Source organism: Haemaphysalis longicornis, unplaced genomic scaffold (genome assembly GCF_048455015.1).
Source record: "Haemaphysalis longicornis isolate Haplotype H1 unplaced genomic scaffold, Haemaphysalis longicornis Haplotype H1 scaffold_12, whole genome shotgun sequence".
Taxonomy (NCBI): domain Eukaryota; kingdom Metazoa; phylum Arthropoda; class Arachnida; order Ixodida; family Ixodidae; genus Haemaphysalis; species Haemaphysalis longicornis.
The window spans coordinates 82,953,125-82,981,042 of record NW_027526225.1 but is presented as its reverse complement, the minus strand read 5'-3'; the positions used below and the strand labels follow the sequence as shown (position 1 = coordinate 82,981,042).

The 27,918-nt window shown below is 48.2% G+C and overlaps 1 protein-coding gene across 1 annotated transcript; it reads right to left on the bottom strand.

Moving 5' to 3' along the window:
* Positions 1 to 136: 136 nt before the first annotated feature.
* On the bottom strand, positions 137 to 27,918 carry LOC144162889 (uncharacterized). The gene is made up of 6 exons (XM_077693605.1): positions 27,721 to 27,918; positions 14,732 to 15,021; positions 11,292 to 11,379; positions 9,019 to 9,169; positions 3,491 to 3,570; positions 137 to 2,294 (listed from the first exon to the last, which is right to left on the bottom strand). Exons 2-6 carry the CDS (start codon positions 14,971 to 14,973, stop codon positions 2,178 to 2,180), a joined length of 678 nt encoding a protein of 225 aa, XP_077549731.1. The 5' UTR covers positions 14,974 to 15,021; positions 27,721 to 27,918; the 3' UTR covers positions 137 to 2,177.

The following is a 27,918-nucleotide window of genomic DNA, read 5'->3' as shown; positions in this document are numbered from 1 at the left end:
TCCCGGTCATCCGGAGGCCGCGTTCACTCATCAATTTTGCTAAAGCGGATACATTGTAGAATGTACACATACCTCAGGACGTACAACGTACACATTTTACGAACTTCGTTCTACAAAAATGGTGCACACAGACACAAACAGTAGTAAACATATTTATTTGCTCACAACAGAGAAAACACACACATACACATACACACAGGTAGCACACGGGATCGTCTCCCCACTAACGCACGAGAACGAGCTGATGATTGGTGTGTCAGCACTGCGTGCATGTATACATCGACGCGACGTATTTAAACGCCAATCGTACTGAGTGCATCAACTAGAAGACGGACCAGTTGAGGAAAGAACTGCGGCCGTTGACTGGTGAGTTGATCACGTCAGTAATTGTATACGAGTTCAATAACTTCTGCCACCTTAACGTATGTTCCGCAAAATCTTACGCAGCTCATTTGTTCAGCACCTGAAATTTGATTTTTTTTTATACCGAACTACACTGAGGTTACAAGGGGCCCAGGCGTATGCCATTACGGGGGCAGTGGAGTGGTACGGATTAGCCCAGGCAGCCTGGGAATCTTTAAAGTACGTTGAGATCTCGACTCGATGGCGTTTCTCCCCTTAACCAGAAAAGCGGCGGCCAAGAACCCAAGGCACGGCCTCTTTAACCATCAAGGCGAGTACGCACCTTGCAGGTGGACTAGTTTAGTTAGTGAACTTGACGGCCTCGTGTGCTGCAAGGCTTCATATTGAAGGTGCGCTGGGTATTCGTAGACTAAACAAACGGTACAACAAATGGACTGGGATGAAGCACATCGTCCCAGTCCCTTTGTTGTCTGGCGCATTTTCACTATAAAGCAGTACCAACTAGCTCCATTATACGTCTTTTCAAGCTACAAGGCTGTTCTTTTTGTGTCGTTTTTTTCATCTAGTCGAGAGTCGGAGACTTGAGGTCTTGTTGTGAACGCAGTAGTGTGGACATTTCAGCAAAACATCGCAAAGCAAACACTTTCTTCGCTGGCTTTGCGTACTGCATCTGATTAACGAATCGTTTCTGCATCGTTCTTTTTTTTTAATGCGGAAACGTTATATGCCTTCTTAGCCTAAAAATCGGGCGTCGTTGTTGCCGGAAGGCAACAAAAATAGCCGATGGCGTACATAGCAAACACAGGTATGAAAAGCCTGAATTGACGCATAATTTCATAGGGGAGTTCTTGCAAACCAGGTAAATTAATGGGTTTGAAAAGAAAATTTCGTGCGTTTTGGTCTGGGTAGGAATCAGACCCGGGCCTCCGCGTTGCGATACGAACACGCTACCTCGACGCCACGGTTTCTGGAAACGTGTGTGTCCAGTGGGTGCATCATCAGGCACGTGACAGATAACCAATGGGGAAGAGGTGCACGTGACGGCACGTGAGTGGGACAGGTGTCATGGAGAACGCTGATTCTGGGGAAGTATACGTGAAGTGTCTCAAGTTTGTCTGTAGAATCAACTCTGGCCATGCCCTGTGTTGGAAAGCGCTTTTATAAGTCGGGTACGTGCGCCGTCAGTTTCTGTGCCTGCTACGCGCGGTCAACCCACACAAATACGCTAACGAGACTGAAGCACAGGAGGCGGAGAATGCAGCCAGAAGAGCTAAAATACGAAGAAAGGAAAGCGACGAAAGAAGCTCAAACACGGTGTAACAGTAACGAATTCTTCGCATTAAAAAGCAAACTGAAGTGCTGCGAGGAATTTACTTTTGAAAATGCTAGTGTGCAATAGATATCACAAGGCACTATATATCAGACGAAGCATTTTCATATCTCTGGGGAGTGAAAGCTTCAAAGAAAAATAGGGAAACGCAAAATCAGTAGCTGAGGAACCCATTATGCAATGCTGTGTGTCAAGCTTGAGTTAGCTCCCTGATTCAATAACTCGTCGCATCCAGGTGAACAACCTCGACTTTTTTGTTCGAACCGACAAAAACCAAAAGAAGGCAGCTGGCTGCATCGTGTTCTTAACATTAATTATTTCGAGTAGTTTCTAACTTTTCAACACGACCTTGTGCGGAGACTCCCCATAGCATAAGTAAGAGCCTCTGCGCGCCCAGTGAAAGACGAAACGAAAGCGTGGCCCATCCCCAAACTTCTTCTTAATAAAGTTCTCTCTTGCCCATCCCCCTCCTGTTCCCCGGCCGCTACGAGTCCAGCTCGGCGATCTCCGCCCGGATGTTGTTCTTTGCCCGCTCCTCGTACTTCGTGCGGAACGGCTCCGTGGAGAAAATGTTGGGGATCTGCAGGAACGACCGCAGGACCTGCAGAAGGCGCGAGACCGAACGAACGAGGCAGGTAATTAGAGCACACAGTGTGGTCATCAATCTTCGCGACGACCAAGGCCGGCTTCGATATGACTCATGCCAGGTAGAGATGTTTGGCGGCGTTATGCAACTATTTTAATAAACGTCTATAAGACAGATGGGTATGATTTATTTATTTTATAACCGCCAAGAAAAAGGTGGGGTGGATATATATTCTATACATCGAAATTAAAGAACAGATATAAAAATGACTATAATCAAATAACAACATCCAAGACAATATACCAACCAGCTGTTATTTGCAGTTAGCTGTTCTTCTAGACCCATCCACCAGGGATTTATACACCCCCCAACATCCCCTGAACACCCCCCTAGGAGGATTTCGACACCCCCCCCCCCCCCTTCCCGCCTTCCCGAAAATCGAAATTCTGGACAAACCCCTGCCACCCACACTTCATCTTCTTCTCGGCACAAGCATTTTGATGGTTAATCAAGTTTGTGACGGCCACTCTAAAGGAACCAGCATCAGGAATATGTAGGCGCATTATAGGGAGGAAGGCGATTCCAACACGCAAACCCGGCTCTCGACACGAATTAACTTTGAGCCAGGACACTTCGAATGAGCAGACGGAACTCCTACTGAGATAAACGCGTGTAGAAACACGTAAGATGGTGGTGTTATTTATGTTCTTAAGCAACAGGTTCTTCGAAAAAAAGTGAAAAAGGCACAGTCTAGGAGTTTTTCTGTAAAGAGAAAGGGCGGGACATAGGCAGGCTTCCTTGGTGTGACTCTTGTGGTTAGAGGCAATTAAAAAGACCGTGAATCACGGTTTGCATCATTTTCACATTTTCCTGAGTCTACGATTAGTAATTTCAGAGTGGTTGGGACCTGAACAGGCACTGTATGTTGGAACTTACTGCGCACGGATACGTTGTAAAGTAATGAAGCTGGTATGAAATTTCTTCGAAGATATTATTTAGCTTTACGTGTTACAAACGAAATCAATAAATTACCTGCTGAATTAAACAACCAATAGGTTACCGAATCATACAGATTATTGTTACTTGAAATATATTACCAGTCACTGATTCAATCCAATTACAAAATTGAAATTAGTGCATATAGGCCTTTTTGTGAGCTGGCTAACGTATGCCACGAAAATGTCTGACGGACGTGGTAGGGCCTAAGTTACCTTTGAGCGAAGACTTTTGTAGACGGCGTCGGGGACGAAGCTGTACTCGAGTCGAACTTTCTCCGTGTAGTCTTTGTATTCTGAAAAAAAAAAAAAACGCGCACTTTCGCATGGCGGCGTAGGAGAAAGAGCCACAAGGCACTCACTCGTTTTCCCTTTCTGAGATGTGTGTGCTGTGGACGCGTCCACTGAGCTACATGGTTGCGCCAGTACGTCGCTTTTACGTGTCCGTGTGGTTATAGAAAAGGCTAACGTGCGAGTTTTTCGCGGGAAAATGTTTACCGCGTGCCTTTTTGATTGAGTTGTTTGAGTGATCCACGCGCTCACTATGACCGACAACTCTCATTAGCATTCGCCGCTTTATACAACCATTGTCTGGTACCCGGGGTTAAAGGTCAAGTACGAATTAGGAGCACAACGTCCTAATGAATCAATTGTCTTATACTAACGTATATACCCATTGTCACTGTTTTGACGATATACCGTACTTTTGCGCCTATAACCCGCACGAAAAATGCGAAAATTTCAGTGGCAAAGTAGGGGTGCGGTTAAAACGCGGTATTTTTTTTTACCGTAGCTTCACGGCAATGCGCGTTATGCCGTGAAGCTCCTGCGAAGTAACATTGACTAAGCCTTCCATGGCAGCGATTGCGCAAAACATACAAAAACAAGGAAGAAAAAACAAGGAGGAGGGCACTCTGAATTTTATTAGTGAATTGGGACTTTCGCCTTGCAGTTATTGTATGCTACTTGCTAAATATACACTTTATCAGTCTACATAGTATGCGAAGTGCTGCTTGAACAGTAGCTTTGGTGCAGCCTTTCCTGCATCAAATGTGCGGGCAATACGCGAGCATTTTTTCTCCTTTCCGGTGGGCTGAAAGTGGGGGTGCGGAATATATGCAGGGACGGGTTATAAGCGCGAAAATACGGTACTCGCCTGAATACTAATGAGCGTTGTAGGTCATAGTGAGCGTTATAGTATGGACAGAAAATGCGGCGTTTCCTTATCCACTTTCGCTCTAGCTGATAGCCATCGTCTCGATTTGTTCAAGATTCCTGGCGGACCCACCGCGGTGGCTCAGTGGCTAAGGCGTTGCGCTGCTGAGCACGAGGTCGCGGGTTCGATTCCCGGCCGCGGCGGCTGCTTTTCTGATGGAGGCGAAAAGCAAAAACGCCCGTGTGTACGAGATTTCGGCGCACGTTAGAGATCCCCAGGTGGCCAAAATTAATCCGGAGCCCTCCACTACGGCGCGCCTCATCGCCTGCGTTGCGTCGGTGCGTTAAACCCTACAATCAATCAATCAAGATTCCTGGCGCCCAGAAAGACGGCACAGCGAACTTCTCATACGATTACAGTCCGCTCAGAGACGGGAAGAATTATCGACTTCACAACAAAAAGCAGGTTTCCTGCCAGCAAATGCAAAAAAAAAAAAAAAAGAATACAACAGAAAGTTTTTATGTCATGTCTATATAAGTACGACGGTGGATTAAAAAGAAGCGCACTTGCTTTTTCCCATTCGCGGGGTGTATAGTAGCGAATAGGAAAGTGCGATCTAACAAACTTGTGAAAGCCCATTCGGCAACAAAGTACGTCTTGTCCTGATGGAGAAATACATCAAGGAGTTGGACTCACTTATGATGCATTTATACGTGTAAATTTATGGCGATGTAATTTAGAAGTATTGTTTACAGATTTTGTTCGTGCCCGTCGTCAGCACAGTACGCCTTGCGGCAAAGCCAACTTCACTGTTAAAGCGCTATAACGCGAGCTGTTATGCACACAGAGAAGAAAAATGTGTGGTGCTTCGGCGCCGGGGCACGACCAAATTACATAAAAGCTGCTTCGGAACCTGAACGAAGAGCACTTGGATTCCCTCCTTGACTGCTACAACCGGCACTGGAAAGAGGAAACACTACCCTCCCAGTGGCGACAAGCTGATATTACCTTACTGCGAAAACCAAACAAGTCCTTGAGGTTCGACAACCTACGACCCATTTCCTTAACCTCATGTGTGGGTAAACTATACGAACATTTGGTCTCTCGACGCCTTACAGAATTCCTAGAAGATACTGGCCGCTTTCCCCACACCATGTTCGGCTTCCGGACACATCTGTGCTCAAGACGTACACCTACAATTTAAAGAAACAATCATTGACCACCTCAGCAAAACGAACCTAAGCTCCATCGTAGCCCCGGACATACAAGGGGTTTTCAACAACGTAACCCACACCGCCATTTTACAACAACTCCAAACCACGGGATGTGGAAAGGCAACTTACAACTTTGTCCGCGCCTTCCTCACTAACCGGATGGCTACCTTACACCTCGGACCGTACAAGACAGAGAAATTCCACACCCCGCCCGGGGAACGCCCCAAGGATCAGTATTCTCCCGTTTGCTATTCAACATCTCCCTATTAGGCCTTCCGGCACAACTTGCACATCACGCTCTATATGCTGATGATCTCACGCTCTGGACTAACACAGGCTCCCCAGGTTACCAGCAAGACAATTTACAACTAGCAGTCGACGTCATCTCGCATTACCTCCGTAAGTGCGGTCTCTCATGTGCCCCATGCAAATCTGCCCTCCTCGTTCTCCGAAATAGGACCGGAGGCCGACCACCGAACCCGACACCCGACCCCACAATATCCACCGGCGGCCAACTGATCCCCACTGTCAAGACCCTGCGCATTTGGGGGTTCACTACCACCACGACGGCTCGGGAGCTGCATATCTCCCCAGACTACAAACTATTAATTGTGTCACAACTAACGCACCTGATCCGACGAACCTGTTCGAGAAGACACGGTCTCAGAGAAACCGACACCTACCGCATTCTCCAAGCAATGCTAACCAGTCGGATCCCATACGGAGCTCCATACCTCGCCCTCAAACCGCGAGAACAGGCCAAAATTGACATTCTAATTCGGAAATCCTACAAGACAGCGCTTGGCTTGCCCGTGTACCCCTCGACCGAACGGCTACTGCAACTTGGGTCTTCATAATACTCTCGCCGAATTGATGGAGGCCCACATAAACAACCAGTTGCAACGACTGCAGCTCACCCCAACGGGCCGACACCTGCTGCATAAGCTCGGTCGACATGTAGAGCAGAATCCCGATACCCCCCAACGAATACCCACTTCTCAACGCGCGAACATACGGGTGCTTCCCATCCCACTCCATATGCACCTCACGTACAACATTGGACGACGACAGCATCGGACCCGCCTCCTTCTTCGAAAGTACGGCAGTGATTCAACTGCCCTTTACACCGACGCCACTCCCTACCCCCGACAACGAGCACACGTAGCTGCCCTAGTGCGCTCCGACGCCACCACCCTCGTTGCTTCCAGCCTGCAGACAGCATCAACGAGCACGGCAGAAGAAGTCGCTATAGCCCTCGCCATCACTCACGCTACAACTCCAACTGCCACGGTGCTCACGGACTCTCAAGCCGCCTGCCGCCGCTACGCTCAAGGCAGAGTTTCCACCCTGGCTCTCCATATCCTGTCCCAACGCCGCACTCTACCAATTACCCGCATCGTGTGGACACCGAGCCACACATCCCTCCCTGGGAACGAAGTGGCTCACGCCACTGCCCGCGATCTTCTTACCCGCGCCCTCCCAGACGAGGACTGCCGCCCCAACCTCGACCACGGCCCACCTGCTGTGACCCCCCTCCAACAAACCTACACCGACATCCTGTACCACTACAGGGCCTCCCGACGCCCTTATCCCCCTCCTCACCCTTCGCTCTCCGTTTCAGACGCCCGCATCTGGCGAACTCTAACATACCACAACCACGCCGCCCTCCATCGCATCTCCCCGACCTGCTATGCACCCAACTGCTCACGCTGCGACACTCCCAACACGACCCTGCACCTTGTCTGGATGTGCCCACTGAACCCCCAACCACCCGATCCCCCTTCTGTAGAGCGATGAGAGAGCGCATTGCGCAGTTGCCAGCTCGAGGACCAGGAAGCCCTGATATCTCGGGCGAAGGCAGCGGCGACCCTGCGCGGCCTACCGGAATAGGATGGCCACCCACCGCTCCTAACTCTTTCTCTCCTCCTCCCCTCTCCCTTTTTCTGAATGAACGTTTTCCAACAACAGCAACAACAAGCGCCAACAACAAGCGACTCTACAACTGCGCTGTAATGGTGACTCGGCAGTTAGGATTGTGTTTGTATATCTTTTACGTACGATTATCTCGTTTTTCTCAGTTGCAGCGAAATGTGAGCGCGCAGCAAGCAGCGAGAAAGATGTACATATACGCAAGCACACTATCCATCCCGGCTCTGTGGTGGGGGTTAGCGCAATGGCGGCTTCTACTTTGTGCCAGCTAAGCTGCCCTTTAAGCGCAACCCCACTGGGTTCTTTTGTACTTTCCCCTAACCTGTGTTACCGTGGCTGCAAACGGAAGCTTAAACCTAATATACACCGCGCGCCTTATACCTAAACATTGCCCAGACGTGCCGTTTTGCTGCAATTGCAACATTTCGCTGCAAAGTTCTTGCAACATTGTTGCTGCAAAATTGCGCTGCAACTGCGGAAAACGAAGATAATCGTACATGAAAGATATACAAACATAATCACAACTTAAGAACGGCACCAGAAGTTGCAGCTGTGCCTTATCACCGTAGCCGGATGTTTCTCCGCGCGGCGCAAGTAGGGCGTGACTGGGAATGTTTTGAACATGGCGTGAGCAGTTCCCGTGATTTTTTGGACTTAATATGCTTATAATGACTCCAGTGACGACAAACTTTAAACTGCGTGAGACAAGGCAGACGATATCACGCATTCATAGCAAACCCCTTTCAAAACGCGCGCGCACTGACGTCACGGGTCCGGCGCTTTGGCGGAGTGATACCCTACATGAGGTGGTGCCGTTCTTGAGTTGTAACCGAGTATAGTGTGCAGTGTAAGTCGCCCTGGTGGTTATGAGCGTTGTAGGTCGTAGTGAGTATAGTAGGTCACTGGGGCGGCATCCCAACCTTGTACGCATGCGTATGTCTCTCCAAATTCCTCAATCCATAACTAATATATGCAACAGTGAATCCGCGCACAGGTAGGTTTCGCAGTGCTGCTTCACGACACGGTAACCTGGTATAAGACGCGACTGCAGTGTAACCAATTTACAATGCACCATATAGCTGCACTAATGCCGTCTTTATAGCAGCCTCGATTATTACTGCTACGGTGCAGTAGTGCAACCAGTTAATAGTAGCGATATAATATGCCGACTTTAGGAGCCGTTCTGTTTGCGCAATAGTTCAAGTGGCGATGGGATACGCGACGTACGAACCGCCGTACACGAGCATCTGCACGATCGTACGTAATAACGGAGAAAGCTTTGCTTCAAGCGAGGCATATATGTGGCGCCCTGTGGTGAAAGGGGATATCGCTTGTGACCGTTTCATAATTTCTGCGCGACTAGAACAGACGAAATGATTACGTTTCATGTGCTCAAGAGCGAGCCATGTGCTCTAACATATCTCATCGCGCGCGTACGAGCTCACCTGCGGGGCCGCTTCCGAGCACGCACATGTCGAAGTCGAGGAAGAAGTGCTTGTCCTCGCGGCCGAACATGCCCTCCTGCTTGTGCTCGTCCGTGCTGTGCAGCTTCGTCAGCTGGATCAGCTCCGTCACCGACAGGAACAGCTCGGAGTCCTGCACGCACGATGGGGCACGCTCACTCTCACTTCGTCTCTTCGTCATCTTTTTTTCTTAGCGCAGATCGTTTGCGAGACCGACGTGGCCACACCCTTATATGCAAACATGCATACACGCGTGCATGCAAACATACACGCATACACAGATACGCACATACACACATACGGTCATGTATGTATGTATGTATGTATGTATGTATGTATGTATGTATGTATGTATGTATGTATGTATGTATGTATGTATGTACGTATGTATGTATGCATGTATGTATGCATGTATGTACGTATGTATGTATGTATGTATGTATGTATGTATGTATGTATGTATGTATGTATGTATGTATGTATGTATGTATGTATGAATGCATGTATGTATGTATGAATGCATGTATGTATGTATGTATGTGTGTATGTATGTATGTATGTATGTATGTATGTATGTATGTATGTATGCATGTACGTATGTATGTATGCATGTATGTATGCATGTATGTATGCATGTATGTACGTATGTATGTATGTATGTATGTATGTATGTATGTATGTATGTATGTATGTAACACAGAAATAAGGGTTGGCAGTCGAGAAAACCTCGGAAAGCAAAGGGGAGGATGTGGTAGATCATTGAAACAGATTAAGAATTTGGAAAGAAAGAAAGAAAGTGAAGAAAAAATGCCCGCCAGGTGGGATCCGAACCCACGACCTCCAGAATACCGGTCTGGTGCGATAACCACTACGCTACCGGCGGGGCGATTTTCCCATTCACTTTCTGGGGTATTTATGTTAGGTATGTTTGTTTCCTGTGCTTGGGGGTGGTAGCCAGCGCCATTCGGACTAATCGGGGTGAAGGGGACCTTCTTTTTAACCCCCGGGTCGTGACTCGAGTGTCTACGACATGTCCAGAGTGGTCGACCAGCTTTGAACCCTCTTAAGCTCCCTTTGGCACCAAGACTGCCAGAACAGAGGCCCTCGCTATGCATGTAGCGAATCAGAATAGGAAATGAGGGGCTCGTTGAAAATAACACAGAAATAAGGGTTGGCAGTCGAGAAAACCTCGGAAAGCAAAGGGGAGGATGTGGTAGATCATTGAAACAGATTAAGAATTTGGAAAGAAAGAAAGAAAGTGAAGAAAAAATGCCCGCCAGGTGGGATCCGAACCCACGACCTCCAGAATACCGGTCTGGTGCGATATTCTGGAGGTCGTGGGTTCGGATCCCACCTGGCGGGCATTTTTTCTTCACTTTCTTTCTTTCTTTCCAAATTCTTAATCTGTTTCAATGATCTACCACATCCTCCCCTTTGCTTTCCGAGGTTTTCTCGACTGCCAACCCTTATTTCTGTGTTATTTTCAACGAGCCCCTCATTTCCTATTCTGATTCGCTACATGTATGTATGTATGTATGTATGTATGTATGTATGTATGTATGTATGTATGTATGTATGTATGTATGTATGTATGTATGTATGTATGAATGCATGCATGTATGTATGTATGTATGTGTGTATGTATGTATGTATCTATGTATGTATGTATGTATGTATGTATGTATGTATGTATGTATGTATGTATGTATGTATGTATGTATGTATGTATGTATGTATGTATGTATGTCGGTAAGTATGCTTTGTAGTTCGTTCCCGCATAATTCATATGGCTTAATGTTTCCAATCTTTTTTTCTGAACTCACTGTTCCGTGCGCCTTGTCATTTTTTCTTCATACTTCATTGCATACTTAAGCCGACCTAAGAGCCATGTAAACCTCCCTTCAGTGACGCTCGGTATTGCTGACGCTGCACTTGGCCTTTAAATACAGTTGCGGATGTACCGCTGTATTTCAAAAATGTCCGGAAAACCTGATAAATTCGCAAGATCGAATTAACTTCTTTAGGTCGGATGAAGTTCTTCATCGCACGGGGTCATGTTTTCCGAGTTGCAGTTTTTGACAGCGCAAGAAAATGATTAGTTTAATAGAATACTTCGGGGCTCGTTTTAGCTTCTTTCGATCGAATTTTGAAGGTACGCCACGCAGGCTAAGTGCGCGTGTGTGTGGAAAGTAGAGCAAAACTGCAGCGTGCAGAAATGAGTGCAAAGATAAGAGGCGCGCCGTATTCGCACGCACCGTCGGAATCCGGGCCTCCTCGGCGAACTGACGGAACGCTTCGATGCAGCGCTCCTCGTTGTCCTGAGACTTGGGGTCGTACTCGAGGCTGCATGAGGGAAAAATTCGTAATCGCCTGAGACTCCGCAACGCTATCGGCAGGAGACCAGTGCACCTGCCTCACAATATTTGTAACAGTAAAGTATGATCGCAATGCAAAAAAACGAGAGCGGGGATTAAGCGATTACAAAATGTCGGCGGAGTTGCTTATGATCCGAGGGGACGATTTTCAAGCCAACTACAACTTAAATGGCCGCTTATTAATAAGGTGGTACTTATTCCACACAATCGGGAATGTAAATGAGGAGTGTAAAGGGCGCTTTCCAAAAATGATTTTTTACAACCTATGTTGCAGTCTTCGCGTGTCCCTGTCATCAGCTAAACGGTTCATTTTTTTTCCTGTTGAGCAATAAGAGCACAGTACCAAGGTAAAAACATTGCTGAGCATCTAGTTTGCACAGCCAGCTTTTGAAAACAGCGTATGTACGTCCCAACAAAACCGAGTTCTGTGACTGCACAGACTGTGATTACGTTAACTGCGACACGCGTGAGCGCTCCGTTTCACCGGATGCACGAACATTAGAGAGTTTTAGCAAGAGGATAGCGGAGGCTCACGCTACGGCGGCAGGTCACCGGGACCCAACTGCGCATGCGCGCGCGGGGAAGGCGAGGAGCTCGCCCTCCAGCGGAACGAATGCGCGGGCATGGCGAGGGCCAGCCCGCAGAATTAATTCACCCTACCGGAACGAATCCGCAAGTGCCCAGTCGAGTCCCGGTACCCGCCGCTGTAGCGTGAGCGGACGCTACCCGCAATGCTAAAACTCTATATTGCGGATCTCCTTATCTGAGAAGCGGCTCCGCAACCCAATTTTACACGTGTTCGACTGGCAGAACGCAAATAGGCGACCTACTCTGCTGGGATACGGTTGCATCGATAGTTTCTATTTCACAGATTACAATCCCTATGTGGTAGTTTACTCATTGAATAAGAATTAAGTGCAGCTAGACTGTAGTGGCGAATTCGTAGTGACGCGAAGAAATTGTGTACTGCAAAGGGGCGACGCCGGAGCAGTGCACGTGGAAGGGAGATGATGGAATCTGAAGAGAGAGAGAGAATAAACTTCTTTATTGAACAGCAGGGACGACAGAACCGCTCATTGTGGAGTACCCCTGGTGTCCGATGGTGTCCGAAGCAGTCTCCGATCTTGATAACGGCATTCCGTCCTGACAGAAAGTCTCGGACATAGTTAAGCCCGGTTCCCACAGTCTAGACCATTGAGGTTCGCTTAGATAACGTGGACATTGGGATAATCGGCACACCAACTTCATTCTGGGGCTGTGTGGCCATTGCTCCCGTGGCCCAGTAGGATTTGGAGCAGATTCGCCTTCACAGGAGCCGAGTTGCTATAAGGCGTCATTGGATTCGTTCGGACGCAAATGAAATGCGTAGAAAAATGCAGTGCCATCCACTCTGTGCAGGTTGATGGCCAGCGGAGCTGTTTGTGGGTTATCGGTCGGCCACAAACTCCCGCTCAAACCGCGCCGTCACGCCGGGGAAGCGTCCCGCGGGATTGGGAGCAGTCCTCACTGTGCAACACACAATGTTGTAAAGCCAGCTAGAAAAGAGCACACCGATCTCCTCAAATTCGGCTTCACTTCTAAACACAGATGCATTGCTGAGAAGGCAGTTCTTTAGGGGCAATATGCACCATCTGATATCAAAATATAAACCTCAGGAGTCGAACAGGTGGTGGAAAGGAGAGGGTGCGTTGAAGTGAAGGAGAGGGTCTGGAGCATCATGGAGGCCTTTTAACACGAAAGTGTTTTATTCCGGGATACGCCAGGATTTCAGTGACGTCATATCCGCCACGGAATTAAGTGACGCCAGTACAACGAAGCAAGAGGCCTGTAAAGGGTGCACCCCTGCACACAGGGTGTTCTTGCGCGGAAGCAGCCTTTAGTACTAAAGAGTACGTTATACTTAGGGTTGTTCGTTTTCGAGTTTTATATTTTAACACGAAAGCGTTTTATGCCGGGATACACCAAGATTTCGCTGAAGTCATATCCGTCACGGAAATGACGCCAGTACGCCTGTGGCAAAGCGACCCGCCAGCAAGACGTCGCTCGCCAAGCACACCCAAAAGACAGCCACTGACCCGGAAATTATGCTCAGCTGCAGATTTCACTGCACATATTTCACTTTCGTATTTTACCGATTCCTATGACAGAGGAATCAACATAATTTTTCTCGGTCTATGCACGCGAAAAAACGGAGTCAATCTACAACAGCACCACTGTGAAAATTCGTGTCTGAATAGTATTGCTCAGCAGATTAAAATTCTTAATTTATTTTGAGCGTGAAAGGCTGAATTGGATTGTACCAACTACTGTATTTTTATGGCTCGGTACTAGTTTTGTTTACTGAAGAATTATATGCGCGCTTCAAATTTTCTGTGTTCAATTTTTGTCTATATTACGATTACCACAATATGACAGCTAGATTGCGATACCAACAGCTTTTCACAAGTGAACCAATTTGGGTGCTCACCGCTTCCACGTGCTCTAAACTCCATAAGCACAACGCTGAAGAATCATCCACCCGCCACCCACGCGTTTTGAAAGAAACTTGCATTGTAGAGACAAAGACTTAATTGCCCTGTCCAAAAACCAACACTTAAATAAACGAGCAAAGGAATAAGCCTGTAGAGCAAAGTCAAGTATCGCGTAACGATGGTACGGGAGAACGCGAAAGGAACAATTCCGTAGACGTTGTGTGCGAAAATGTAGCCGTTGAGGGGTGGGGGGAGCGGGAAGGGCTAAGAAACGAGACTAAAAGGCGATTTACCTGTGCCAGATAGCGCTACCTTCGGTCTGCGATACCCATAAGAATACACCGGGAAATAAAGCCCTAAATGGGCTCAGGTCTACCTGTGTGCTAAGATACACGTATGTACCGGGCACCCAGTGGTAGTCGTTCGGAAGTGTATTGCCAGTGTATACTTCGTATCGTTGGTCACCATTATGAAAACCATATAAATGGCATAGGAATTTTTTCTCAGCAGGAAAAAAAAAAGTTTGTAAATGTTTGCGCCGGAATTCTCGAAACCTCGGATTACTAGCCAGATAAGTTTACGCATTAAAACGGACTCTGTCGTGTCCTCTGGTTCGTTGAAAAGACTACAGATGTACTAAACGAGTCGCGAATTGGGTACTGAAGAAGCGAATGAGGGGACATTGCGGTCGGGCGTGATGGTATGGAGGTAGAGTGATCACATAGGGGGATATATCACTGGAACGTAACACACTAAACGGGCGCTACGCGTACAAGAGGTCCTTGGAGACCAGTCATCTAGAATGGCCCTCGGTCCCGATTTGAATGGGTGATGATGGCGGCGACTCACTACTGGAAGAAGAGCGCCAGCGTGACGGCGGTCGGGTTGCCCAGGTGCTCGGCGTACTCGGCCACCAGCGCGGCCATCTGTTCCAGGTGGTCGAGGTTGTGATGGTGCCTGGCCGGCCCGCTGTACCGCTGCCGGATCAACTTCCACCAGGTGTGGCGCGTGGCCTCGCTGCAGCAGCCCGCCTGCTGCGTCGCGCTCAGCCACAGCTCGCGGGCGCGGGGGGCCTCGTCCTCGGCGGCCATCACCACAGGCTGCCACCGCCGCTCATTGGGACACGCCTGCACCGCCGCCTGCAGCGCCATCCCAGCAGAAAATGACGACAAGAGAAATTCCTGTTGTTTGTCGTATTTTTTCGTGTCGTACTGTCGTCTTGTCGTATCCTTGTCGCGTCGTGATTCTGATGTTCTGTCGTGTGTCGTATTCCTGTCCTGATTTTGATGTACCGTCGTGCCGAATTCATGTCTTGTCCTGATCCTGATGTTGCATGAGTGGTTGCACATTGTTTGAATGTTATTGAAAATTCTGAAGAGTAGCGTAAATGGCAGTTCTGTTGTGACTACAGGAAAGTTTGTCGTTGAGAAAATTGACTTCGTCGTTACGACAGAAATGTGTGTCGTAACAACAGACGGCTTTGTCGTAACAACAGTACTTCTGTTGTCACAACAAAGCTTTATGTCGTACGACAGGAGGTCTTATTATGTTTCTGCGGTATTCCTGTTGTGATTTTAGACTGGGATTGAAAGCGTTCTCTCTCTCTCTCTCAGCCAGGGTCTGGGAGCTGGCGAGGCTGAAGTCCTCCCACAGAGCTAGCCCGACACTCCTAAGGCCACTCGGGACACGCTTTTACGGGATAACACTTTTTTGGTGGGGCTCTACAGAACTGTCCGGCAGGAAGCAGAACGTCAATAAAACTAGTTGATAGGCATGCATGGTTGTGCACCTAAAGGGAGCTAAAGGATTGCTAGATTGGAAAAATGACTAATACATGTAGGATAATTATCATTTTAGATGCGACTGCATCTCATTCACTCGCCATGTCCCTCCATACGGCGTTGTTGTTGTCCGTCCACACCCCTCCCCCATTCTCCTCGCCGCGCGAGCTGCGCTCTCCGCCGCTCACCCCCTCTCCTCTCAGATAGCGAACACTCTCTCGCAAGGGTCATTGGATTGGATTCGATTGGATTGGCTTGGCTTGGCTTGGCTTGGCTTGGATTTGGATTTGGATTGGATTGGATTAAAGTGGATTGTGTTGGATTGTGTTGCGTCATAGCCGCGGCAGGGGGTTCACGGCACGTTTCACGCGATGGGAGAATCAACCTAACGGAAACAACAACGGAACCCCCTATGCGTCGCACCTACACAGGGGTTCCCGCGAGGGGAGGTGGGAGTAATTTTTCCTCTGCCTCTATCACAAAGAAGTTGGAACCAAGCTCACCACCATCCAACGCCTTCAAGCTACTGCGCTCCAAGTCACTCACGTCACACACAGCATTACAAACTAGCGCCACGTGCTCAAGGAGCGCTAAACAGTACGTGTTGTACACGCCACCCACTCCTGTCGAATTCGTTTCAGCGAGCGGGACAAAAGGACAAAACCGACGTCCTCTTTTGCAAAACCTGCAAGCTGTCCCGGGTCCTTCTATAAGCACCACGCACACTGGGTGTCCGTTCAGACCGGGTATTCACGACGCCTAGCAGGAGCTGACCAGACCAGCAGGGTCAAGCGGCGCTCACTCACGAGGACGGGGCACAATGTTGTCCGTCCGCTGAGTTGTCCCACTCCACCTCCCAAACAATGCTAGCAGTGTGTTCGCAATGACATTCGTAATTTTCCGGCCATCGCCGCTTGGCCGCTTCCACAGGCGCCGAATACACCAGCATCATCTCCGACTTGCAAACCACTGCTGGTCGCCGCACTTTTCCCTCACCACACGAGAAGCTCTTTCAAGGAATGGCGATGATGATTGGTGATCGCTAGTGATATCATCCTTGTAGCGGGGTAATGATGAGTCATATTACCAAAAAAACTAATATATCTGTGTTTTATACTTTTCGTTTAATACTAGTGCTGCTCTTAAGGCAGGCACAAAATACTTGTTTTTTCTGTTACAAGTGCTAGCTGTCCTAGGCAATATTCCCCTCACCGCTTTTCGTCCACCAGCATTCTAATCTTCTTTTCGTCGCCTCGACAGCCTTGAAGTTCACTTCCTCTGTGATACCCTTAAATCCTAGGGCTCCTGGAAGACGAATATTGCCCTCGCGTAGATTTGGATAGATACCCTCGCATTCCAACACTATGTGCCGCATAGTTTCTGTTTCTTTTCCACAGACTACGCATATCCCATAATTTTGTGTACACTCCCCCACAAAGCTCTTACTTCTCAAGCAACCTGCTCTAGACACAAAAAGCGAAGCACTGCCCTTGGAATTATCGTAGAAATTTTCCTTTCTGATGTCCCATTTCTCTGCACTGTACATCTCTAACGACAATTTAGCTTCCATTTTTTTTATCCATTTATTCGTTCCTATCTGCCTCGCCGCTTTTTTGGTTGTCTTGGCTGTCTTGGATTCTCCACTGTTCTTTCTGTATTCCATCGTTAGCCTTCTAGTCTTCCTTAACCACTGCGTATCCACGCTTTTCAAGTATAGGTACCTAAAAATTTTAGCTGTCCACCTGCGTTGCTCCATTGCTCTCAACCTCCCATATTTTACTCTGAACTTCTCAAACTTCAAACGGCTCCCAGCCCATATCTCCCTGCACTGCTTCGTTAGTTGTTTTACCACCATGCGCTTCTCGTTAGTTGTTTTACCATGCACCCAGCACTAATACGCCTACACTCGCAAACACTGCTCGTACGTACACCCATTTTTTGTGCCCCCCCCCCCCCCTGCACTTTAACCCCATTCCAAACCTCATCACAAAGCAGTGGGAGAGCCAGTTGGATAGCTCATGCCCTGAAGACCCAGGACCAGCTGGCCGAATGGGACAAGCGGGCAGCCTGAGCCCAACGCTTTCTGGACGGAGGAGGTCTCCCACAAAAGTGACGACTCTACTGTTCCTCGAAGAGTTGAAGCTTGAGCCGGTTGGTACATAACTTTGAGAGCAGGGCCAGCGAAATTACCGTACTTACCCGATTCTAACGCGCACTTTTTTCCCGGAAAAATAGGTCGAAAAATCGCATGCGCGTTAGAATCGGATACAAAACCAAAACTGCCGAAACAGCGGAATTTTTGTCCCACCCATTGCCATCGCCATCTCAAGATGGGGCCAAAGCTTTTAGCAAGGATTTTCCGGACGCAGGAAGCATAGGCGCCTAGGCTTTTCTATCGGGGTTCACACAAATCGTCAAATCGTTCCATTTGCGCGCTTGATAACAGCAATGGCAGCAGCGGCTCTCACGCGTTCAAAACGAGCGGTCGGCTGAAGCGTGCGCCTCTGGAGAAGTTCGCAGAATGGGCGTGCGAGGCGTGGGCCACGATCCCATCAACCATGGTTCAACGTTCGTTCAGAAGTGTGGCATCGCGAACGCGCTTGACGGCATCAAGGGCGAGATGTTGTGGTCAGCGGAGAGCGACGAGGAGTAAGATAAGTGAGATTACTTCGAGAAATAAATCACCGGTTTCTCTCGCATTCGCTTTTCTTGCTCACAAAGTTCCGTGCGCGTTACAATCGGAGGTGCAAGTTTTTTACGGTTTTTTTGCCAGGAAAATCAGGTGCGCGTTAGAATCGGGGGCGCGTTAGAATCGGATAATTACGGTAACGGGGTGAAGCGATTAAGACGAGACAAACACAAGCGTTTACTAACAACCAAATGATTTATTGCATCGGGGCGCCAGTTTTATACATGCTGGTCGACCACCAAAAACAACCATGAAGAAAGACGGAAGGGTAGGGGAGAAGGAACGAGGGAAAGCCGCACAAAATTCATTCCTAAAAAAAAAAAAAAAACGCGCAGCAATAGTGACAAGACACTCGTGTCAAGTTTTGAGATAGCGAATCTCTTTCTCGATGAGCGGGACGCTCGGTGTACTAGTGACAACCTTCACCGCGCAGAACAATGCAAAAAGCTCCGTAAATCTCGCGTGCCTTGTGCTCCTGATAACGGCCCAGTATACAACATTTCTCAAACATTGTTGAGCACGGTGAATATTTCTCGACGAGCGAGGCGCTCGGTGTACCAATACAATCTTCACCGTACCGAACAATGCAAAAAGCTCCGCAAATCTCGCGTTCCGTCTTCTCGTGATAACGGCCCAAAGTACAACATTTTTAAAACATTGTTCATCATGGTGAAGATTGTGTTAGTTCACCGAGCGCATCGCTCGTCGAGGAAGAGATTCGCTATCTCAAAACTTGGCACGTGTGTCTTGTTACCATTGCTGTGCGTTTTTTAGGAATGAATTTTGTGCGGCTTCCCCTCATTCCTTCTCCCCTACCCCTCCGTCTTTCTTCATGGTTGTTTTTGGTGGTCGACCAGCATGTATGAAACTGGCGCCCCGATGCAATAAATCGTTTGGTTGCTAGTAAGCGCTTCTGTTTGTCTCGTCTTCGTTTCGCCCCGTTCATTTCGCTGGCCCTGCTTTCAAAACTACCATCCTTCGTCTGCTTTCCATAAATGTTTATTCCACCTCCTTCCCCTGGAATAAAAATCATTTAACCACTTAAGGACTGTGGCAGGTCAATAAAACGTTGTTATACGCCACTTCCATACGTCCAGCACCTGAAGTGGCCTAATATATCAAGTATCCTTCCTTACAAAAAAGCGCAGAAATGTAGAACATTTCTTTTCACATAAAAAAAAAACTCTCACTTCGAGGAAGGGAGCTTTATGTATTCTAATCTATGCCGCCGTTTGATCTAGATCCGAAGGCTATAACTGCACGCTATGGTGGTCGACCGGAGAGTTCGTTATGACAGACGCTCAAGAAAATACCGGCGATGTTCAGAGCGAAGTATGATCATGTGTCCGGTGGGCGTGGTGGGCGGTCAGAGACGTGATTACGCGCGGGAGGACGAAAGGCGAGGGCGAGAGGGAAATGGGGTGTGCCTCTTTGGCCTTGTCTGCAGCAAGGCTGGTGTGCTTTTTTCTGGGACTCCGAATCTATCAAACAAGAAAAAAATAAGAAACAAGAAAAAAAGCAAAGAAAAAAATAGGAACTCGTAAGTGGGAATCGTAGGATGGTTCCTAAACATTCTCTTCAGCCGCTCATATCTACTACACACATACAAGTCGACGTACGCGACGTATCTGGTTATTTCGTCGTCTTTGCCGGTTGTGCTTGTTTTTGCTGTTGTTGTTGTTGTTGCTTTTGTTGTTGTTGTGATGGTGGTGGTGGTGGTGGTGGCGGCTGTCATACAACTTCACTGCAATACACATCAGTGTTGGAAAGCCAATCATGCGAATGCCAAATCGACGTGTAATGGGCTTCACCTTTACAAACAGGGTCCTTCCGAAGGTGGCTTCACTACTGTACACAAATGACTTTCTCGGGAGATATTTCTGCAGTTGATATTTAAGCATTGCCGCAAGAATCTAAGGCACTAGGGCCTTTTATTAGGTGCCTCCATAAGACCCCGTCCGTTCCTACAGTCTTTTAAAGTCGGTTTAACTGCTAAACACGAACGCAATGCTAAAAAGACACTTTTGCTGGGGCAATATAAGCCGTCATATGAAAATATTGCCGCGAACCATGCATTGTATTTGTTTATTAATGATTTTGCTTTTACTGCACGGCTGCACCAGGCTGTGTTATCTGTGCCCTGAGTGAAGCGCATGTTCCATTCTTTCTTTTCTTTCTTTCTTATGCCGCACGGATTATCTCATTTGATAGGGAGAATGTCTCGCCCTAATGCCACAAGCCTAGAATAGCATTTTTTTTATCTACAGTGTTCTCGATGTAATTCGACGGTTCGAAAAACACCCACGCCGAAAGATAAATACCAGCAGAGCAGACACCGCGGTATTCGATTCGCCGACACTCGCCTGCGCACATCACTTTGTTGACTGCTACTTCGCCGCCTGTCTATTTTTTTGAGTTGTTAAGGGAGCACAAGTACGCTCAAATGAACTTGTTTTTCTTTCAAGACAGCTGCGTCATCTTTGGCTTCGTGACAGTATGAAGTACCTAGGGCATATTAAACACATCTGAAGGCCCCATGTATCCCTATAGAGCCCCTTTAATGTTGGTGATCATTAGTGCATACAAATGCATTTTTGGGGAGACATTTCTTCGCGGGCGATAGAAGCAGCCTTGCACCAAATATGAATGTTGCCTGATAATGGATTTTATTAAATACTCCATATACTCCATAGAGCGAATCGTGTCACCCGTTAAAGACAGACGGAAGGACGGACAGGTTTCCGGGGGAATAGTCCAAACATGTACACGCACCAACATAATGACATTGACAAGCACATGTCCACCCATTTCTCCGCGTATCTTTCCGGCGTTCTTTGTTTATTGAAGTGTTTAACAGACTCGCAGTTAACTCACTCATCTATTAGACCTGAAATGTCCTTGCAGCACCCAGCCCACATAAAAACCTTCTTCGTGCCTGCTTGGAGACCCATGGCCCAGAGTTGAAAAACAAACTTAAGGTACTTGTCAACACTAGGGACAAAAAGCGGGGCCCTGCGGGTTCTGAGGCGGTGACCTTAACAACCCCGTAACAACTACTTCGTGGACAAGAATATACCGTACTTTCGCTAATATATCCCGCGCCTGCATTAACCCGCACCCCCACTTGCCGTCGACGAATAAAAAAAAAATATATGCCCGCGTATTGCCCGCATAGTTTATACATAAGAGGATGGACCAATTCTGCTACTCAAGCAACATTGCACATTTGTTCATGCAAACGAACTTACCTGACTGCCTACGTAATTAGATGACTTGACTCATACATTTTTTCAGGTTGGTATATTGCTGAGCTGTGTGTGTGCAAAATAAGCACTGTCAATTGGATAACAGTGGCTTGGTAGCTATTAATGCTGTAAGGGCGTCCAACGCGCATTGCAGTGAAGCTGCACCACAGGAAATACCTCGCATATAATCCGCACCTCTATACTTCACCCCTGAAACTTTCGCATCTCTGGTGCGGGTTATACGCGCGAAAATACGGTATATTTTTGTGGTTTCACACGCAAGCTCTACAACGCGAACGAAAATGTGAAGTCACGAATGCCGACAACAGCCTCCGTGGACACACATGAACGCCGATAAAAGCAGCGAGAACTAAAGAGCGCATGGCCGCCCACAAGATATATAGCCCCGTCGACTAGAAATAAGCCTCGGCAGGTGCAGGTTATGGGGAATGTTGGTGACACAAACTAGTATTGAACTACTGTGCAAAATGAAATGACGAAGACAAGAAAGGCGAGATAAAAAGCGGCGCGCGACGATGGTGCATAGGTATACGCTTCCGCGATGTGTCTCATAGCATGTTTTACGAACGTGTCCACCAGCTCACCTTGCTAAGGTATTAGGGGCGAAGCCCCTTAGTGGCTGGGGCTGTTGACATCTCCTGTCATCGTCGAATCGTAGTCTCATGTAGTCACGGTACTAAAACACCGGGAAACTCGTTTAAGCCTCGCGCTAGAACGTAAAGCGTACTAAAAAACACCGGAACACTCGCTTACGCCTCGCGCTCAGAGCTGCGTGCCTCAAAGACAAGAGAGTTTTACAGATACCTGTACTCCGGAACGGTTACATATCCGTTGGCAAAAACGCCGAGCCGCCTAGGCGTTTTTGACCACTGAACGGCATGCTTCGCCCCTCCTAGGTTTCACGCTAGCGGAGATGGCCCGGGATTTTTTTATGAAGTTCAAGAACCGCAATACTAACTCATTTTGGTTGGCAGACTTCGACTGAACTATGGTTATAATCAGCAAAAATACAGGCCGTACGTCCAGCAACGTTGCTGGACGCCCGCACGCCCGCACGCACGCACGCACGCACGCGCGTACGCACACGTAAACGCACCTTCGACGAAAGGCCTCCGACGCCAATGACGGATTTCTCTCTTACCGCTATTTCAACGTCAGCTCCCCTCATTTCACCGCTTTTGGCTGCGCTGAATTAGTTCCGCTTGAGCTAGCTCCGATGCCACTGCGTCGAGAAGGGGTACGCTCGTTCCAGAAGCCCGTAATAAGCGTGCTCATCCCGCTATATCCTACTGCGACGCGCGTATAATGAGCTCATTCCAGTTATGGAGTTTCATTTTGCCGCAGGGGGGGACAAAGTGCACGAGGGCGGGTTTTTATGGCATGACGCACATTAATCGATATTTGACGGGTGACCGACGCGCGCGCTCCACAAGTAAGGAGATATAATCAGGGCAACTATACGAGCGAGTTGCTGTGCTCCCTCACGTATGCTACCAAATTACAATTTTGCGAAAGTTATTTGATTGATTGACTAAAAAACGCCCGTGTGTACGAGATTTCGGGGCATGTTAAAGATCCCCTGGTGGGCAAAATTAATCCGGAGCCGTCCATTAAGGCGCGCCTCATCGCCTGCATTGCGTCGGCGCGTTAAACTCTACAATCAATCAAGTTTAACGCGCCGACGCGATGAGGCGCGCCGTAGTGGAGGGCTCCGGATTAATTTTGACCACCAGGGGATCTTTAACGTGCGCCGAAATAATTTTACTAATTTTGCGAAAGTACATCCAGGTGAGTGAGTAAATATTTCAGATCCGTCTTATACAGTAACACTTAATCAGAACACGTTGCTTCTCCTAATTAAGATAGCTACAATGGTAAACTTAATCAGAAGGTATTTCCATAGTTGTTCACAAAATCGTGAACACGCCTCTATGCACATGCACGATAGTTGTGGACTTACATTTGGAACACAAACGTCAGCATGCGTTGTCTAAACACTGCAGAAGGTTACAGTGACCGGCGAACAAAATACGAAAACATCTTGCAGAGCAGCGCGGACGCGGCAGTGGAAAATCTCCGATGTTGCACAGATATGCGATAACTTGACAATAAGGCTTCAGAACCGTAGAAGTGTTCCAAGAAGTGCGTAAGTACTGATAACAAGTTTCCAACGCGCAGCAAGATAAGGGAGGCCATGCTGGCATTTTTCCAGCGTGTTTCTGAAGCTGATGACCCTGCTGATATCAAACAAAAACAGATTATAAGTAATGACAACGGAGCCATAGGTTAGCAACAAGTTTCTATGTTGTTTCACTTCCCGGGATTCATGTTTTAAAGACGTCAGCTTTGATTGATTGATTGGTTATTTATGTGGTTTAACGCGCCGACGCAACGCAGGCGATAAGGCGTGCCGTAGTGGAGGGATCCGGTATAATTTTGACCACCTGGGGTCTCTCGTACACACGGGCGTTTTTGCTTTTCGATTCCATCAGAAAAGCGGCCGTCGCGGCCAGGAATCGTACTCTCGTCCTTGTGCTCAGCAGCAGCGACATCAGCTTTCAGTTGGGCTTTAGGTGATCGGAAGTTGCAGAGGATTCTGTGGCATTGTCCCCTTCCAAAGACGACCTTATGGCTCTTGTATGTGTTTCGTCGAGAATCGTTGTGGCGCTACATTGACAGAAAGCACCAAATGGGAAATGTTACTCTCACGCGCCGTTTTTAAAATTACCGAGCATTATTGTTGGAGTTTTATTTGCGACTGCATCGCTACGTAAAACTCAATTACTCCTTGCATAATATGCAGGGCAAGTGTAGGGCATTCGCCCGCTTAAGAGCCCGAAAGAAAAGAAACATATCGGTGCCAGTGACGCGAGAAAGCGGGGAGTGGGGAATATTCGGAGGGGTTGAGAGGCTGTGTCTAGAGTGTCGTCCAACGGTACCATAAGCACTCCACTATAACGACGTCCGCCATGCGCGATTTGTAAAGAAAATGCGTCGTCTGGCACTGTATCGCTCCACATAACGTAATTCAAGGTACCCTAACCTATACTAACATAAGACGGCGTAACGAACACAAAGCAATAATTTGAAGCACCAAAAAGTAACCTAAGCCATGACAATTATGGCTAAATTTAAAAGTGAAAAACGAAATGCCAACAGCCGGTCTCGAACCACCGTCCATGGCACCAAGAAACTAAGACGGAACCACTACGCCAGATGACGGACGCTTTGGGCGCCGCTAGACTAGTCCTAAATGTTCGAATGTCGTCGGACGGCACTCTAGCCATGCCTACAGTGCTGAGCTAGAGTGCCGTCGGTTGAAATCCCCCCCCCCCCCCCCCTTCATTTTCCTAAAATACTCATGTCGAAATGAAGACACATATGCGCGAGTGCCAGATGCCCTTTGCGGCCGCCTCACAACTACCAAAGTGACTCTGCAAGCACTTGCAGCGTGCTTTTTGCTTTTTGCAGACTTATCATTTTAGTGTCCAATTCAGCTAGGGTGGTGGGAGAGAGAGAGAGAGAGAATGCTCTTTAATGTGAACTGGTGAGGTCCGCCCTGCTAGGGACAAGGCTTGCTACACCAGATGGGGGGTGACTACGTTGATGAGTGGTGCATATCAGACATCAGGGTTACAGTAGGAAGAAGACAAACATGAAGCGTTAAAAAAAAAGAAAAAAAAGGACCAGAAAAACAAGAGATTGCTGCCAACAGAGTCCGGACAAAAAAAATACAATTGAAAAGGAAATCGTTAATGGAAACGCTTAAACAAAATGAAAAGTAAACGACGGGAAAAAAAGTAACAACACCAACCCAAGAAAAATAAATAGATGAACGCCACAGTGCGAAAGAGAAGATATCGTGACACACTTGCTCTGTCTCTGATCTAGAGAGATTTGTCCAGTTCAGTCTCTCGTAGGAACTGGAGCAGTACTTTTGTACCAAAGGTACTGTCAGCACTATTGGCCCAAGGCCCAAGATAATGAAAAAGTTCGAGGCTGCCTCCATGACGTACATGAGAGAGGGAGCTCGCTGCAGTTTTTCGCGCAGCAGCGTATCGAGGGCAAACGCAGAGCAAGTGATTTACAGTCTCGCGCACACCGCAAGTCCGGCACAGGGGGGAATCTTCCCAACCAATATTAAACCTAAAACTCCGAGTAAACGCCACATTCAGGCGCAGTCGGTGCAGAACTCCTTCACACCGCTTGTTGAGGCCGCGTGGAAAACGGAAGTCACAATGCGGGTCAATAGCGTGCAGTGGCAGATACCTGCGGTGAGGGTCCTGCCACTCCGACCTTTGTGCAGCCCATCCACTTGCGAGGATAAGGGAGTTTTTAGGCAATGTCTGCGTAGCATACACGTGCTGGCCATCTATCAAACTTCACTCCGCGCACTTGAGAGTGTGTCAGTGACCTCCCCAGTTTTCCGAAGAGGATACTGAAGGGAAAAGGGCACGGAGGAAGAACGAAAACGAGGGAGCATGACGTCACACGCCCAAGCTTAGCGAGTAGTCTACGTCTCTTTAAGCCTACGTCCTTTCTCGTATATTTCCGTGTTGTCCATGCTCGCTCGATGGCCGATATTGCTCTGCTTAGCGTGTTTGTTGGAGTTTGTTACCTATGCGCGCATGTCATCCTCGCACCGCTTCGCACCGCTTCGCACCGCTTCGCAATGTCAATGGTATACGTATGCAGAGAGCGCGTACGGCGGGTGTCGAAGTAAACAACACACAGCCCCGCATGTGGTACCTTTGATAGTCATCATCACCATCATCATAATCACCATCATAATCAACCTGTCTGCACCCACTGCGGGCAAATGCATCTCCCCTGGATCTCCAATTATCCCGGTCCTGTCTTAACTGCGACCAATTTATCTCCGCAAACTTCTTGATCTCATCTGCCCATCTAACCTTCGGCCGCCCCCTGCCACGCTTGCCTTCTCTAGGGATCCACTCTGTTACCCTTAATGACCAACGGTTATCTTGCCTTCGCCTCACATGCCCTGCCCACACCCATTTCTCCTTCTTAATTTCTACTAATATGTCTTCAACACACGTTTGTTCCCCGACCCACTCCGCTCTCCTCCTGTCCCTTAACGTTACTCCTATCATCTTCCGTTCCATTACTCGCTGAGTCGTCCTAAATTTAGGTTGAACCCTTTTAGTGATCCTTCAAGGTTCTGCCCCGTAGGTGAGTACCGGTAAGATGCAGCTGTCATACACTTCTCCCTGAAGAGGAAAGTGTATAACAGCTGCATCGTACCTTTGATAGTACTCCCGTGAAAATGAATGTAAACCGGCCAGAATCTACGCTCTCTAAACTAACCTTAATTACATAATGTTTGTCATGTCCCTTTAAAAGCTGACATATTTGACAGAGACCAGTTTAAAACGTGAGGCAAGGAAAGACTGTGAATTCGTAAACATCCACAAAGAAGGACACAAGTAGCTGAAATGCTGCTCTTGTTGATACCAATACCGATTACATTCCTCTATTCGCACCAGTGGGTCACGAGGAACGGGCAGGCGCTACAGTAGAACGTTTGACGTCAGAGCATTCTACGTTGGTTAAGATGCTGGTTCGAGTTTCTGTTTACGCTGGTCCCCCTTCACTCGCCTCTTGCTTGTTGAATTGCAACAACATGCGTGCTTGTGCGCGCCATATTGCAAGGAACCTGGCGAAGAACGAAAGTGAGAAGCTGAAAAACGAAGCGCTGTTTTCCCAGCTTAGATCAATCGCAGCTCACGGCGCCGCAAGGCTACGGATTGCGGCATTGGCTTTTGAGGAATATCAATTGTCTCGAGCTGGGGCAGGAGACATCGTAGAAGTCGTAGGATTTCACATACCCCGTGGGGGAGTGGGGAGGGGAAGGGGGTCAGTTTGGCTTAATTGACTGCTTTTCGCAAGCCCCAGCTATGCGTAGCTGGCTCTAAATATATAAGCAGCCGCATCAAAATACTCCGCTTGATTTAGCCAGGCAGTTAAGCGTATTCGCATCGTGTTCAACGCAGTCCTTTCAGCGCAGGTACAACACGGAGCGTAAAACGGGTCAGAAGAAGAGCACTGCTTCTCTAGGGGGGATCGTAGATGCCAGCTTACTTGTTCTGCGCTCCAAACAGCTGTCGATGGGCGAAGTACGGCCGCCCTCGCTGGCTGCGCTCCGGCGATATCGGCTCCTCGGCGCCGTCGAGCACAGCAGCCCCACAGACGCCGCACACTTCGATCGCTCAACGGACCTCCTCTGGGTTGCCAGACGATCCGGGGTTCTTTCCGCGCCCGGTGGCTGAAGAAGCTCCC

Coding starts and splice junctions, on each gene's coding strand:
- LOC144162889 (XM_077693605.1), bottom strand. CDS start 14,973: ATGGCCGCCGAGGACGAGGCCCCCCGCGCCCGCGAGCTGTGGCTGAGC. Junction 11,380..14,731: donor CTGGCGCTCTTCTTCCAGTA/GTGAGTCGCCGC, acceptor TCCCTCATGCAG/CCTCGAGTACGACCCCAAGT. Junction 2,295..3,490: donor ACAAAAGTCTTCGCTCAAAG/GTAACTTAGGCC, acceptor CGCCTTCTGCAG/GTCCTGCGGTCGTTCCTGCA.